The sequence below is a fragment of the Lactuca saligna genome, chromosome 8 (genome assembly GCF_052625555.1).
Source record: "Lactuca saligna cultivar CGN05327 chromosome 8, ASM5262555v1, whole genome shotgun sequence".
NCBI classification, from domain to species: Eukaryota; Viridiplantae; Streptophyta; class Magnoliopsida; order Asterales; family Asteraceae; genus Lactuca; species Lactuca saligna.
Window position 1 is genome coordinate 81,300,883 of NC_136424.1, and position 17,110 is coordinate 81,317,992.

Below are 17,110 nucleotides of genomic sequence, written 5' to 3' on the forward strand. Positions count from 1 at the left end.
CGGCTACAGTCCCCAGCAAGGACCAAACCTCGGCCTAGGACCGAGAGGTCTCGCTGGGAATGCTTTTCTTCCCGGTTTTCGCGTAGTTTTGCGTTTAAGGCCCGTTTCTAATTATTTTAACGCAGAATTTTCACCCAATATCATATTTTAACATAATAAACCCTAAATATTCACAATTTAATCATATTTTCATAAAAACCTTTATTTAAATGATAAAAGCAAGTGGGTAAAGTACAAAGAGGTGGAGTGTTGACTTTGCTTTACCTTATGACACAAGCAACCACTCCCACACCCACTCTATTACCAGCCATACCTCCCCACCTTACCTAGGTCACTTCAATGTCCCTTACACTCAATTTCCACTCATTCCCATGTTTTTAGAGTTGGAACAAACATCCTCTCTCCTCATTTCTCTCATTTGCTCTCCTTTCACTAAGTATCAAACACCACTTTTCTCTCAAACTTTTTCTCCACCAAATTCGAGATTCAAGGCTGATTTTCAAGTGTTCTTCCACTCTTAGTAAGTATAATTCATCCTCCTTATGATTATTTCACTTCATTCTACTCAAATCATTGATTGCTTACACAAACTCCATAACTATGCTGTTAGATTCTCGAAAATCTTCAAGGCATCTCCAAGTGTTCTTGAGTTAAACACTTCCATTATTCAACAATCATGTACTGAAATCACTTAAGGTGAGTTCATACCCCTACATTTTCATGTTTTCTCAAGTTTTTAGGGGGGAATACAAGTTAAAACACCAAGAACATAACTAAGTTTTTCTAACAGCCTTCATCAGAAAAGTTCAACTCCATTCACGGACTGTTTTGGGAAACTTAAACATTTTTGTTTTCAAAACTGTATAAGTTGCAAATAGTTCAAGTTCGTAGCTTTAAAATTACTACTTGCACATCTCCATATGACTTTTCTACAATTTATGGTGATTTTTACAAAACTGCCCATCATTTCAAACAACAACCCGGACCAGTCTGTGATTATGGACTTATTCAACCAAGTTGGAGGTCATTAAAAATCGTGATAAAAATTATGAGTAAACTAGACACATTTTGTGAGCTCTTAGAATTTACGGATCTAGTTTTTGACTTCGTATGATGTTTCTATGATTTTTCCAAAACAGTGCAGAATGGCTAAAGTTAGCCAACAGCATATAAATATCATAACACTTTGTATTATATTGAGCAAAGTGTATAATCATAAGTTCTAATTATTGAATGTGTTTCTTTGTTAGTTTATCATCATGAACTGAAACTAAGTCATTCATAATAAATATTATACATTCATTTTAGAACAAGTATAATAAACTATAAAAAGTATAGTTTAATGGATTCATAACATTTATGCATTTCCATAAAAGAGTTCTTACATATTACAAACGTTTTAAATAAACTATAATAGGTATAGTTTATGATACATCACACAACACACTCGTACAAAAAGGGTATGTTCATACAGAAAAGATTTATATTCACACACATTTCACGTAAACTTGTTAACCTATATTGTGAGGCATTCTCTCCCCGTACGTCCGAGTGCGGGATATAATTCCTGGTAGTTATAATCAAAATCTCCTGGAGGGAGAACGTGATAATTGTATATAGATCTATATTGGGTTTGACACCCCACACCTTGCTGCTAGCTACAGTGGGACCTGCAGGTCTACGGGTGACAAATGTCATTTCATTTTCGCGCGCCTGAGAAACGTCGTGGCAGGTTCACATAATCATAGTATGATTATAGTGACTCACATAGGGAGATAACAATTCATAAAGTTTACGGGATTTCATAAAACTTAAGTAGGTTTTAGGTTGATTTAAATTCACTTTTTATATCAATTCAAACTCATGACATTTCTACTAAGTAAGAATGATTTCTTATACATTTTGGTCTTTGGTCATAACGTTACATTATACGGATTTTAAGGAAAATATCGGATTTTTCTGAAACAAACGCGACATTTAGATGAGAAAGACTTCAATTAACTTTTATAGCAAAAACTTATGAACTCACCAACCTTTGTGTTGACACTTTTCAAACAATTTGTATTCTCAGGAAATCACTAAACAGGTAATCAAGTGCTTTTGAGGATGGGACGTTAAGGCGTCAAACTTTTCATATTTTGTCAACATATTGTAATTGATTTTGAAACATGTAATTCATACAAGTGATGTAACTTTTTCAATTATATATATGTTGGTTGTGTTTGCTTAAATTACTATTGAAATTGTGGTTATGATACTATACATGAAGTCCTCCACCCCCGGACGTTTCCGCCATCCTTGGTTTGGGGGTGTGACACATGCGATGGCACTTTTATGTTTTCTTTTTCGTGTTGTGTGAGATCAGTTGCAATGATGAGCAGCTTTTGTTCATTTTCTTCCAACAATGCATACTCCAGATGTTCAGGCGAATCTTTCAACTCGTTTTTTGGTTTTTGTTCAGTGACGATGACGTGGCCATCTTGCCACGTCGTGGTGTTGCAGCTTTTTACATCTGATCGTGAAATTTTAGATGACCACTAACGGTGTCAGCACCACCTTGTGGTGATTCTTCACTTTCCCTTTTCAACTCATTGTAATCGCTCTCTGCCAATTGCTTCTCTAGCTCTTGTATCTTTTGTTCAGCATCAAAATCTCCTTATTATAGGACCATTTATCCCTCAGTTTCCTTTTCCTTCCATCATCCAAGCTCCATTTCTAATATTTCATCAAACACGTCTACCGAGAAAGTCATATCATCCTTTATCCATGAGTGTTGGATTGCTCTATTAACTCCAAAAGTGACCACTTCTTCTCCAACTCGAAGATTAATTTGGATTCTCTTATATCGACTAAGGCTTAGTCAGTGCTTATAAAGGGCCTTCCAAGAATAATTGGAACTTCTTTGTCTTCCTTCGTGTCTAAAATAATGAAATTTGTGGGAAAAACAAATTTGTCAACTTTAACAAATAAATCTTCACAAATTCCTCTTGGAAAGGTCACCATTTTGTTAGCTAAGTGTATGGCCATGCAGATTCATCTTGGTTTTGAGATGTCAAGCTTTTTGAAGAATGAATATGGCATTATGTTGAAACTTGCTCTTGAATCAGATAGGGCATGGCTTGTAGCTAGAATCCCGAATTGGTATGGAAGTGTTAAGCTTCCTGGATCACCCATCTTCTTTGGTAGCATATTCAACATCAAAACTGAGCAAGTTTCATTTAGTAATATCTTAGATATTTCCCCTATCTTCTTCCGGTTTATTAGGAGATCTTTCAGGAACTTTGCATACTTTGGCATTTGAGCTTATAAGGCTTCAACGAACGAAATATTGATTTCAAGGGATTTTATGTGATCTAGGAACTTCTGGTAGTCTTCAACATTCTTATCTTTTCTTGCTCTACTGGGAAAGGGAAGTGGTGGGTGATATGACTTAATAGGTTCAACACTTTTCTTTTCAAGTACCTGCCATATCATGGTGACTATTTAAAATCCCTTTTTTTACTTGCTTCTCAACCTTCCTGCTCATCATCGGGGTTGTTTTTATTAATGGGAATCAAATAGGTAACAATTTTCTCACTTTTAGTTGTAATGGCTTGGATGTGAGCTCCTTTTGGGTTTTGTTTGGTTTTTCTTGGAAGTGTGCCCAACAATCTTTCATTGAATTTCTTAGATAATTGCCCAATTTGTTGCTCAATATTTTTGATAGCAACTTGTTGTTTTCTAAGTACTGCTTCAATTTCTTTTTGTCTCTTTTCCGATGTAGCACCAAAATGATCAAGCATTGTCTCGAAATCGGGTTTCTTTTCAAGATCTGTTTCCTCTCTTTGGTAAAAGCGTCTTCCTTTGTGCTCATACTTCTCTTCTTTACCTTTATTGTACTCATCATAAGGTAACCACTTTTTCTTTTCTTTCTCCATTCTTCATCATAACGATCACTACTCGAGTATCAAGCTTAAACCTTTCTATTTCCATTCTCATCAAGATCACAATCTCTAGTTAGATGCGGTCCATTATAGTTTTCACACCCCACTCGTATAGCATGGATTTTTTGATCCATTTTATTCATCATCCTATCCATGTTATGCAACATTGCTAAGACCACCACATGTCCTCCGAAGCAAAATTCACATTTCCCCTAGTTACATCATGTCGATGTTTAGGTATTCTCGCAAATGTTTAGAAAAATCCTCGATTAGCTCCTTCATTATGACTAGTTCTTCCCTTGTTAGTGGCCCTTGAGAATCGTGGAGTTTAATAGTTGTGATCTTTACCCTTTCATAGAAAATCAAGACTTCTTGTTGGATGTTTAGATCATTTTAAGGATAGCTTCTCAACAAACCCTTGTATCGCTCCCATGCCTCGTAGAATGACTTTCCCTGTTGTTGCTCGAAATTTGAAATAACCTTCTTCAACTTGGAAACTTTCTATGGTGGGAAAAACTATTGTATGAACTCTCCACGCATTTGTGCCCGAGTTGTTATTGTGCCCGGTGGGAGTGCATTCAACCAATCTTTTTTTTTTTGCACTGTTAAGAGTAACAGGGAGAATTCTTAACAAAACTGTCTCACTTGGGATGTTTGGGATGTTGAAGTAGTCAGCGATGTCATTGACCTCATCAATATGCGTTTAGGCATCCTCATGGTCTTTTCCATAGAAGGGTATGTCTTTCAGTTGAGCAAGGATGTGACATTTCAGCTCAAAGCTAGTTGTGTTGGGAATTATGGGTTGCATAAGTTCCGGTCCAGTGTCTTCGCACATCCGCCTCTTGTAAGCCTCCATCTTCATGTACGTTATGTCCGCCATGTTGTTGATTAGCTCGCTTCCTATTTCGCTTAGTCTGTCTGATTCATGTTCGCTTTCTTCTTTCTTTTTGTTGGGTGTTTTCTCAAAACTTTCGAATTCTCTTTCTAGATTTCAGTTGCTTGATTCTTCAAGTTTGGTTGTTTTCTTATGCAATTTTGACTCAAGATCTTCAAACGGTGTAATGATTGGTGCCTTAGATCCCCGGGTCATAAATTATTGAAACAAAAAACTAAAATGAAAATTTAAAAGAAAATAGCCAGAAAAATACTAACAAAATAGCATATTCAAATTAACTAAAAGTGGACCATTCCCTACCAATGGTGCCAAAAACTTGATGTGTAAATAAGTATGCACTAGTTAATTAAAGAAAAACAGAAAATATACTTGCTATTATGGTTGATTTATGGAAGTGCAGTGGATTAATGTTTCATTGGTTACCAATTCCTAAGATGACCAAGTTAATGTTCACTAACTTAATCCTTTAGCAAACAAGTTCATTCATATGTGATCAGGTCAATAAACTAACAAGCTTACTAGTGTTCAATTCGAGTTAAATTAGACTTATAATAGATTGATCAAATTGGTTCATTCATTCAATGCAATATATGAATGGTCAACATATATTAGCTCCTACAATTACCTACCCACTTTTCAGTTTAACCCTAGGTTTTGGACAAAACACTAGTCCTAAGTTCAATAAATAAAGATGGGTGCCATCTAGATTAAACTCAACAATAAAAATAAAAGTAGTTCTCAATAAGCATAGAAGGTTTTTTAATAAGCTAAAGTAACAAATAACTAATAAAACTTAACCCTAACCATAAATTAAGCCATAAAAAGTCGAGTCATCTAAACTAAACCGAATTCATAAAGTTTTAGCCCATGATTTCAACACGCAAACTCAGAAAAAAAAATTTATCATAATACACATGATTAAACTAAAGTAGAAAATCATAATAGAAGGTTGTATTGCATCAATCCTCTCGATTCCAAGCTATGATCGACTTCTGCAACTTACAAGCTTCAAAGTGGGTACTTGGCCTTCAAAAATTGACAGTAGCTTCTAGAAAAAGTTCTCTTTTCGGAGGATAATGGCTTCAATTTATAGTTTTCCCAATAACAAACCACCACGACGTGGTAAGTCAACCACGTAGTGGCCTTCGTGTTTATCCCGTATTCAAAAGGTCTTCTAGATCCATCAGGGAAATTCAAAACCTCACGTCATGGGGAAGTCACCACGACGTCGTGAGTGTATTTTTCTTCATTTTTTGTCTTGATCCAATTTCCTAGCTTTCAGCTTCCAGCTTCCTTTTCGCTCCGATCGAGTCTTTAACCACTAGAACACAATACACAATATATTAAGTACCTTTTGTTCTATAATGGGCATAAAAATAACTTGAAATATTATGATGTGATATAAAATATATGTATAGATATGCACATATCAGTCTTCAGTTTATACAGTCTGTGTATTTGGTCTCTGATTTGGACCTTTCATCCTTGATTTCGTTCCAAGTTGTGATATTGGAGAAGAAGGAATAGGCAATGATGTTACTAGGATACCAATGGGTGGAGATGAAGTTTGATCAGTTGATTATGAGGAATTGGTTTTTAGAGATGGAGACAATGATTTTGACCTGGCTCCTCCAACTACAAGAGCTAAAACAATAGGAGATGCATGTGAACCAGCATCATGTGTTTTTTTCCAATATAGATGGTCGAACCCGGTTACAAATATGTTGATATCGAATCTGTTCAAGATTGTGATTGGATGAACAAGAAATAAGATACAAGATTTATATGATAGAAAGAGAAAAATGGTGCAACCCCTTTTGTCCTTGTTCCTAATTTCTCTTTGGCAATTGAAGAAAAAATGGGGTGGCATTATGAAAATTTAAGCAGAGAAAAGAAAAAGGGGTTGGATTTCCCTGTTTTTGTGTTATACAACACACACATGCATAGAGAGGAGATTTTCGATCATGAAGAAAGATGAAAGAAGAGAAATCAATCTATTGCAAAAGATTAAGCCTTTGTGAAAACCTTGAAGATGAAAACTCAAAAAACTTTAACCCATGGAAGATGAACTCATCATCTGAGATATATCGTTGCTATCATTGATGAAGGTCACCGAACACAAGTCAATACATATTGATGCTTGATTCTAAAGTAATTTGCTATTTGATCTACACATCCAACTCAACACATGTATACAATGTAACATCCGTGCTTCTTACTAGATGGGAATAAATATGATGAAGTGGTTAGGGAAATAATTTTAGTCTTTTGAGGTTAATAAAAGACGGTTATTTGATTATTACGTGGTATTGTTATGTATGTATTATAGTTACGTAATAAAATAGGGATAGAATTCACGTCTAAATAGATTAAAGATTAAGATGAATAACCAATGAGTGAGAAGGAGTAATAGTAATTAGGATTACGGAGGTATAAGGAGCGCTCAAAATGGAAATATATTAGATGGATTCTAACCCACTAAAGTTTCTCGTTTAATCCGACACGACTATGATATCGTAAATTGAAAATCAGAGATAGGACGATTATTAGCCTTAGAAATTTAAACGACAGTTGTGGTAGTTGTTAACCAAGAGCGTATATATATATATATATATATATATATATATATATATATATATATATATAGAGAGAGAGAGAGAGAGAGAGAGAGAGAACACCCCAATTTCAGTTCGTAAGAAGAAGTTAGGATTTTTAGAAGTTTCAACGTAGCACTATACGACTTAGAAACAACAGTAGAAATTGGTTGGTTGTTAGGAAAAGCAATCTAAACAACGATTGAAGATCTCGTCCATATGGTTCTGTCTATATAAAGACAGTCGAGAATGGATTTCATATGAGGAATTTATGAATTTTTAACCAAGTTTAACAATCTAAGCCTGTTAAAAATATAGCTTTAAAAATAAAGTCAAAATTAGTCGACGGAATCTAAACAAAAGTTGTAGGTCTCGTCAAGAGATTTTCGAGGATATAAGGAATTTTGAAAGTGAAGATCGTATGAAGAAGATACGATTTTATGAAGTTTTCTGAGGCGCGCCACGCGCAGGTGTGTTGCACGGCGCGCACCTTCTAGAAGGAGGGGCGTGTACCACCATATTAGTGACATATAGTAGAAAATGGGAGGAGCAACATCCAAGGTGTGTGTGGCGCGCACACTAGGTCTATCGCGTAATTGTGCTATAAAAAGACTTCGGTTGCTCATTTTCTTCCCCAATCCCATCTCCCCGCTCTCTCTCTCTCTCTCTCTCTCTATATATATATATATATATATATATATATATATATATATATATATATATATCTAAATTCGTTCGATTTTAGCCTGTTTCCTTTAGTTTTAGCCTTCAGTGAAGTCCTGCGATCCATAAAGAAGTAGTAGCTAGCGAGTAGAAGCTCTGCCAGTTCAATTTCTTAACTTCTGTTCGGAAGAATCTCTGTTAGTTAATTTATAATCTAGTCTTTTCTGTATAACTTATAATTATAGTCATAAGTCGTCATTATGAACATATACATAAGATATATCAATAATTCCATGTAGTTGTACTGATTGATCTAGTTAAGGGAGAGGGGTCTAGAGTGGTCATGTTGGCTTGGTTGTTGGATTTCAGAAAAAGTATTATGCTGAGATTGTAACATCCCATTTGAAATTAAATAAATAATAATCTCTAAAATCCCGAGACGTAATTTTTATTATTATTTTATATAAAATTGTAGCCAGAAGCAAAAATATTTAGCGGGGTGTTGGTTTCGGCGAGTCAATTGATATGATTTGGAGTTTAGGGGGTTAAAGTGTAATTACAGGCTTTATTTTTTTAATGATTTTTAGAAGTTAGGGGGTGTTTGGTATGATTTGGAGTTGTATTGAATAGATTTTTTAATAAGGAGGGTTGGATGGTAAATTATGTACCTAAGTTGATAATAATTTGTCATGGAGGGTCTATATGGTAACTTATGGAGCTGAATCGAAAAGAAATTGGGAAGGAGGGACTACAGGCGTACATTGAACAAGAGTTGATATGAGCGGGCATATAAAACCCGCCACCTTCTTGCCATCTTAACCCTAACCCTAATAAGCCTTCAGCCGCCACCTTGTTCTTTCCCTCCAGCAGCCGCCACCCCCTCCCCTCCACTATCAATGTCACGAACCACTAACCAATGCCACCGAAGTTGCTGCTGATGAATTCTGAGGTTGATGAAGGTAGACATCGTAACTGTGTTGTTGTCGTTCTCGGAAGCGCGACCCACTTCCTTCTGCTTCGTCCTCAATCGTGTCGCCAGTACCGCTAAGAAGTTATGTCGTCGCCGCTGCTATCATTCGTAAATCATAACCCTCTTCGTGGTTTCGCCGATGCAACATTCCAACTCCGTCTTCCGCCGTTAGTCGCTGCTGCTGCCCCAACGGCTAATCATTTTCCAATGATGTCCTCTGACCACTACACACCACCAGGTCGGTGGCTTTGTTCGAGTTTAGTGTACGTTGTTGTTGCTAGTTGTGTATATTGTGCGAGTGTTACTGGCTGAAAACCGAGGAAAAGAACCACCATGGCCGCCAGCTATGGTGACAGCTGCCTGCTGCCATCTTCCGTCATCACTAGCTACCCTGGAAGGTGGTTGTCTGCATGTTTTATTGTATATCAAGGTTTGTGTTGGTGTATAATATTGTATGTACATTGTATGGCCGAATTATTCAAGGAAAACAACCCGTCACCACTGTGAGGTGGTGGTTCCCACCTCACGCCGCCATTCTGCCGCCACTAGCCACCACCTTGGGTCGTTGTGTGCTTTCGTGTGTGTGAGATTGTTATTTTGTGATGCTTTAACATGTTTATCCAGAAATCGTAACCACCACCACGAGGTGATGGCCGCCACCGTCGAGCACTAATACCCTAGGTGGTAGTGAGTGGTGTCCGAGTTGTTTAACCCCAATTGACCCAATGAAGCGCTAATTGACCTAAAAGCCAAACCCTTTGACTAATCGGCACACGATAGGGTTGGAAACCCTAATTAGGGTTTAGAAAACCCTTATTGTAGAAATGTAAGTTTATGGATCGTTACCCGCGCTGGAATTGTTTATTCGACTTTAAATATTAATTAATAATCCACTGTAATTAACTTAAGGCAGTATTGGAATTAATGGATTAAGTCCGTAATGGGTTAAGTAAGAACACTTAACCCTAATCAACATTTCCTGTTAGAAACCCTAATTTTTGTTGGGCCATGAGTTGACCTTTCATGTTGGGCTTTGGTGATTGAGCTATTGATGGGCCATCCAAGAATAAGTATATGAACTAGAATATTTGGATTGGGCTTTAGGATATGTCCCATTTGAAAGGCTTGGGCCCAATTTGGAAAATTGGGCTATGGATGGGCCATAATTGGGCCTTGATGATTATGTTATCGGAATGCCAAATGTTTGGACGAGAATAAATGATTGGGCCCTAAGATAAGACCATTTAGAGGTTTGTGCCTAATTTGGAAAATTGGGCCATATGTTGAGCCTTGATTTATTGATTAGTTTTTGGGCCTTCAGAGTGTGTGTTTAGGCATTGGGATTAGATCAAGCTAGGTTAGGGGTAAAGTAGTCTTTTACCCCAAACATGGACTTATGGTTATGTATTGGAATCCAATTATTAATTGGGTGTTGATTTGATGTTGACAGTTCGGGAATCTGTCAACCAGCAACTAGAGTGCTATCTGTGGAAATTCGGTAATGTGAGGTGAGTTTCCTCACCATACTAATGGGTCGAAGGCACCAAGGTCGGCCTATTTACCTAGTTGTGAAGACCATTGTAGATATGCTATCGATACATTATGTATTTATGTGAAGACCATGTGGGGGGTTCCCATGGCAATTAGTTAAGACCATGTGGAGGTTCCCATGGCCTATTATGTGATATGTGCTATACTAGTTGCTTATTTGATATGTGTTATACTAGTTGTTTATCTAATATGTAATATGCTAGCAGTCTCTGTGATACTCGCATGGAAGACCCCGATCGGTTCCCGAGGCAGTTGGATATCAGACCATGTGGGGGTTCCTATGGCATTCCAGCTAAGACCATGTGGGGGTTTCCATGGCAGTGGGATACGACCATGTGGGGGTTCCAGTGGCACCCGGTGTAAGACTTGGAGGGTTTTCATTGCATCCTTATATGTTTTTGAGACCATGTGGGGGGTTCCCATGGCAGTAGGTTAAGACCACATAGGGGTTCGAGTAGCACCTGTTGTAAGACAATGGAGGGTTTCCAGGGCATCCATATATATTTCCATCTTTAGCTTATATGTTTAAACATATGGTTTGATTGGTAGCTGGTGAAGACTATGCGGGGGTTCCCATGGAAATGGCCTAAGACCATGAAGGGGTTCCTATGGCATCCGGAGTAAGACCATGGAGGGTTTCCATGGCTTCCCTATATGTTTATATGCATGGCTTGTGTAGTTGATATGATTTATGTGATTATATGTAATATACCTTGGAGGGTTTCCATGGATCCCTTATATGATTGATATGGTCTATATCATTGATATGTTTATGCCGTTATATGGATTATGTGGGTATGCTCTGGGGAACTCAAAGCTTCATGCTTATAGTTTTGTTTATGGTTTCATGTATCATTGGTTTGGGATGGAAGGGTCAGCTTGATCGCAGCGCACACACTCGTGTTTTCCGCAATGTATGATTTTGGGATGAACTCTGACAAATGTTTCAATTAGCAATGTTTTGGAATGTTTGGATTAAATGATATATGCATTTTGAACATAATGAAAAATGAAATCTTTACCTATGATTATTCGGTCGTTACAGAAATGATCCTATCTCCCAATTGTCATACCTGGTTGATCCTTACTTCATAGATCTTGATGTACAGATTGAGATTAGTGAGGTTCTAGACTATTCTAAGTCCATAGGACCATTATACTAAAACTATGTAGTAATTATACTTAGGTCACATCAAGGAATATTTGAGGTGTTAGACGAAGCTCTGCCCAGATCACCAGTCAACCATTTTATCATGTATGTGAATAGTACACATAAATATAAAGTATTAAGATAATTACATGCCATATGTGCCTATTTTTTATGTTCCTTATATCTGCACTAGAAGAACGATTTATACACGTTTTACTCGATTTTAAACTGTATATATGTATTTTATTATCTATAAATATGTTTGGTAAAGATGGGCATATATAAGATTCCATAGATGATGAGAGATGAAAGTTAATATGGACAATGAGAGATGAAATATGATATAGATGATTAGAGGCCTTGACTTTAAATATGATCAGTTGTCTAGCGGAGTATAGATAACGACCATAGACTATTCTGTACAGTCCGGTGGAATGCTAGCAGATTCACAACCTTTAGGTGTTTTTGAACTTAGTGTTTACCAGGTGTACTCCATCCCCCATGGTTGCCTTACTAACATATATTTATATGGACTCCCATATGCATTGTTTTCAATCCCAAAGATGATCCTTAGGATATGTCCCTTGAAATTAGATGTTAGGGACAGAGAGTGAGGATAGCCAGAAAGGGTAATCGAGTTGATGATTTGATGATAATAAATAAAGATTTAATTAATGTGGTTTACAACCCTATGTGCTCAATAGGCCCCCAATCCTGACCCACTCAGTTTCATAGATTACAGGTAGTGGCATAAGAGCAAATGTGTGATGATATGATGAGAGATATATGTGTTCCTATAGGCTAATACTTTAGATAAGCTTTTGTAAGGCATGCATTATTTCGTTTATGCTTATGTACTATATCGATGATTGACATCTCAAGGTTTATAATATAAATAAAATATGTTTCTTCAGAAATTTTTTGATAATATCATTATCATGTTTTTTGGAACAAATTCTGCGATATTATTATAAGATACTCTGATTTCAAAATAAGCATAAATAAATCGGTATTTTCTGGCTGTGAAGTTGGGGATGTTATTGTTGGTATCAGAGCATTATTTTAAGCGAACTAGGAATATTATAGGATTTAAAGACTTAATCTTAGAATGTTAAGCGATGATCATGAGATGAGTGTCTGCTATATTTAGGAAGTATTCCTGAATAGACACTAACACTAGCTTATTCTAGGAAAGATGCCTAAAATTTCTTTTATGTGCTAATTGATTTATATGATGCCCTTAAATGCTTTAGGATGTTCGGTTCTATGGTGTATTGCCGAACGGATCTAGAAATTTATGTGTTCGAATTTCTAAACGTATAATAACAGTATTAGAACTAGCATATAATTTTTCGGAGTGATAAAAAGGATTATATGTCTATCAGTATAGAATATTTCTCTATCTATATTCTCGTCACTATACATTGCAGGTCAACTTTGGTGTATAGAACATCATGGTTAGAATACGTAGTGGATTAAGAAATGTCAATGGTGACTAACAACCTGAGTCACGAGTGATTGAGCATGCACCAGAAGTAGCACCTGCACCTGCGCCTATTACAATGGCCAGAGTTCAGACGATGATGCATATGATGTTAGACCGTCACATGGAGGAGAGAATGCATCTACTTTGGAAGAATGGGAGAAAACCTATTGTACCCATTGTGCGACGAGGTTTGGAAGAGGAATAGTCAATAGAAGGGAAATACAGTAGGGCTGTCAGTCTTGTGGAACCTCGAGTGCTTAGAAGGTATGACCTTGAGGAGGGGAATGAAGGAAACGGTTGCAAGTACAAGGATTTTATGCCATCCAAGCCACCAAGTCATTCTAGAAGTTCAACACCATTGGAAGTCATGGATTGGATCTCTGAGATGGAGATGATGTTTGAAAGTTGCGACTTCATCAACAAGCTGAACACCGTTCTCGCGGTTACACAGCTGAATACTGGAGTATTAAGTTGGTGGAAGCTACTAGCTGATACCATGCCCAAAGTAGAAGCTAGTAAGATGTCTTGGGAAGAGTTTATGGTGCAACTGAAAATGCAGTACTGCTCTAATCAGGATCTTCTGGAGATCAACAATGAGTTCTAGAATCTGAAGAAGGGAAGGATGAGCGTTAGCGAGTACGATGCAATTTTTATCGAGAGAATGAAGATTATTCGTTATTTATTTCCAAATGAACTCTTCAAGGTCAAAAAGTTAGCTAATATATTGCCAACATACTTTGGTCTAATGTTGAAACACACAACAACTTTGAAAGCCACCATCTAGGCAGCTAAGAATGTTGAGATCCAGGTAAGGGAGAAGGGCCTGGAGAGAAGAGGAAGTTTGATGGATCTTCAAAGTCCAACAAGAAAAACAAGTTCTCAAAGTTTGGTTCCAAGAAGTTTGGAGGAGGAGGAGGAGGAGGTGAAGAAAAATGGTGTGAGAAGTGCAAGAAGAAGCACTCTGGGAGGTGTGTCGAAGATTTGACCTATTTCAAGTGTGGGAGGATGGATCATTATTCCAACGAATATACATCAAACAAGAAGGTGTGTTAAGGATTTAATGAAGAATGGCATATTGCAAAATACTACCCGAAGAGGAAGGAGGCTGCAAAGCCTAATGCGCCACCAAGGCCTAAGACAAGAGAATTCCAGATGACATTGGAAGTAGTAAGGGAGGAAGCAGATGTCACTTTAGATACTTTTCTCGTAAATGGATTGCCTGCCAATATTTGATTTGATTCTAGAGCTAACTACTCCTTTATTTCACTTAAATTTGGTAGAAGACTAGCATTGTTTGTAGATAGACTAGATAGTGCTCTACTAGTAGATGTAGCTAGTGGAAAATTTGTACCTGTTAGTGAATGCATTAGGAATATAATCATCAAATTGAATGGTAATATATTCCAAGAGGACTTGTTGCCAATTGAGTTAAACAACTTTAACATAGTGCCATGAATAGATTGGATTAGTGCGAATGATGCTGAAATCAAGTGTAGAAAGAAGATCATTGTGATCAAACCGCCTGGAAGAGAACCATTTATTGTGTATGGGGAGAATTGTAGAGTAAATTCTGGAATCATCTCCCTGATGAAAGCCATAAAATATTTTATCAAGGGATGTACATCATATCTAGCATTCATAATTGATGCGAAGAAAGAAAAGAACGAGATGTAGAGGATACTGGTTGTGTGTGACTTTCTGGAATTCTTTCTCGAATATCTTCCTGGATTTCCCCCTGATAGACAAGTACAATTTAGGATAGACTTGTTACCAGGAACCACACCGATAGCCAAAGCACCTTACCGATTACCACCGACGGAGATGAAGGAGCTTATGATGTAGCTTCAGGAGTTGTTAGACAAATGTTTCATTATACCTAATTCTTCACACCGGGGAGCTACGATGTTATTTGTAAAGAATAATGATGGAAGCATGAGGATATGCATCGACTACAAAGAGTTGAATAAGATGGCGTTAAATAATAAGTACCATTTACTTAGGATAGATGACCTATTTAATCAACTATCGGGTGCGAGCTATATCTTGAAGATTGATCTTAGGTTAGGATATCATCAGTTGAAGGTGAGAAAGCGGGATATAGAGAAGAATGCTTTCAAAATGAGATATGGACAACATGAGTTTTTAGTTATGTCATTTGGACTGATCAACACTCCATCAACATTTATGGATTTAATGAATATGGTTTGTAAACCTTTCCTCGACAAATATGTAATAGTGTTCATTATTGATATTCTCGTATATTTGAAGAGGAAGCAGGAGCATGGAGAATACTTAAAAGAAGCGTTAGAAGTTCTGAAGAAAGAGAAGTTGTACGTAAAGTTTTCTAAGTGTGATATTTGGATTCGAGAAGTCTAATTCTTAGGTCATGTGGTCAACCAAGAAGGAATAATGGTTGACCTAACAAAGATTGAAGTTGTAATGATTTGGGAAAGACCAAAAAGTCCCACTGATATTCATAGCTTTCTTGGATTAGCTATATATTACAGAAGGTTTATCCAAGGCTTTTCTTCAATAGATGCTCATTTAGAAACTTTGACCCATAAATGAGTTACATCTACATAGAGCGAGAGGCACGAAGAAGCCTTCAACAAGCTAAACAAGAATTTGTGTAAAGCACCGATTCTTTCTATACTTCACAGTTTATAGTGATGCATCGGGAGTTGGGTTAGGTTGTGTTCTAACCCGGAGAAATAAAGTAATTGCATATGCATCTTGAAAACTGAAGGAGCACAAGATGAACTACCATGATCATGATGTAGAGTTGGCAGCAGTAGTATTTGCATTAAAGATATGGAGGCGTTATCTTTATGGCACAAAGTGTAAGCTTTACACTTATCAAAAGAGTTTCCATTATCTCTTTGATCAAAAGGAATTAAATATGAGATATTGATGCTGGTTGGAGTTACTCAAGGACTATGACTGTGAGATACTTTATCGCCCTCGTAATGCAAAGGTCATAGCAAATGCTTTGAGTAGGAAGGTAAATTTGGAAAGAAAGAATCCAAGAGCGTTAAGAAGAGAGATTGTCTCAACAACTCTAGAAAGCATCAGGAAAGATCAAGAGGAAGATTTGGAAGGAGATAACCAAAAGGAGGGACGTTTATGCAAAATGTTGGAATTTTGTATGAATAGTAAAGGGTTGAAGGTATTCCAAAACAAGATTTGTGTACCCAAGGGAAGAGGAATGAGAGATCTTCTCATGGAAGAAGCCCACAAGACCATGTACGCAATTCATCCTAGAAGTACCAAGATGTATAGGTATCTAAAACCATACTACTGGTGGCCCACCATGAAGCTCGATGTTGCAAAGTATATGGACGACTGTGTGACTTGCACAAGAGTTAAAGTGCAACACCAGAAACCTTATGGTAATTTGGAGCCTTTACCACTTCCCATGGGTAAATCAGAAGACATCACCATGTATTTTGAGACTAAGTTGCCTAGGAGGAAGAAAGGTTACGATATGATTTCGGTAATCATAGATCAAATAAAATGAGTGCACATTTCATAAAAGCCAATGATAAGTTTCCTATTGATAAGCTTGCAGATATCTATGTGAAGGAGATAGTAAGACTTCATGGTGTTCCTTTAACACTTATGTCAAATCATGAAAGTCGTTTCACTTCTAGGTTTCGGAAAAGCCTATAATAAGAAAGGGGTACGAAGTTGTGTTTGAGTACACCCTAGTATACACAAACTAATGGTCAGAGTGAACGGATGATTCAAACACTAGAATATATGCCAAGAGCATGTACCCTAGAATTTCAAGGTAACTAGGATGAACATCTACATCTACTAGAGTTTTCCTATAAGAATTGTTATCATTCAATCATTAAGATTACACCTTATAAAGTATT

At 37.0% G+C, this 17,110-nt stretch overlaps 1 protein-coding gene across 1 annotated transcript; it reads left to right on the forward strand.

The window, feature by feature from the left end:
* Positions 1–15,134: 15,134 nt before the first annotated feature.
* Positions 15,135–16,749, forward strand: LOC145009807 (uncharacterized). The gene is made up of 3 exons (XM_078968438.1): positions 15,135–15,434; positions 15,501–15,566; positions 16,165–16,749. The coding sequence occupies exons 1-3, from the start codon at positions 15,135–15,137 to the stop codon at positions 16,747–16,749; spliced, it is 951 nt and encodes a 316-aa protein (XP_078824564.1).
* Positions 16,750–17,110: the final 361 nt, after the last annotated feature.

Excerpts from the sequence above, each read along its gene's own strand:
- LOC145009807 (XM_078968438.1), top strand. The coding sequence starts at position 15,135 with ATGTTATTTGTAAAGAATAATGATGGAAGCATGAGGATATGCATCGAC. Across the intron at positions 15,435-15,500 it reads TTATGGATTTAATGAATATG|AGGAAGCAGGAGCATGGAGA; the intron begins GTTTGTAAACCT and ends GTATATTTGAAG. Across the intron at positions 15,567-16,164 it reads TGAAGAAAGAGAAGTTGTAC|GACTATGACTGTGAGATACT; the intron begins GTAAAGTTTTCT and ends GAGTTACTCAAG.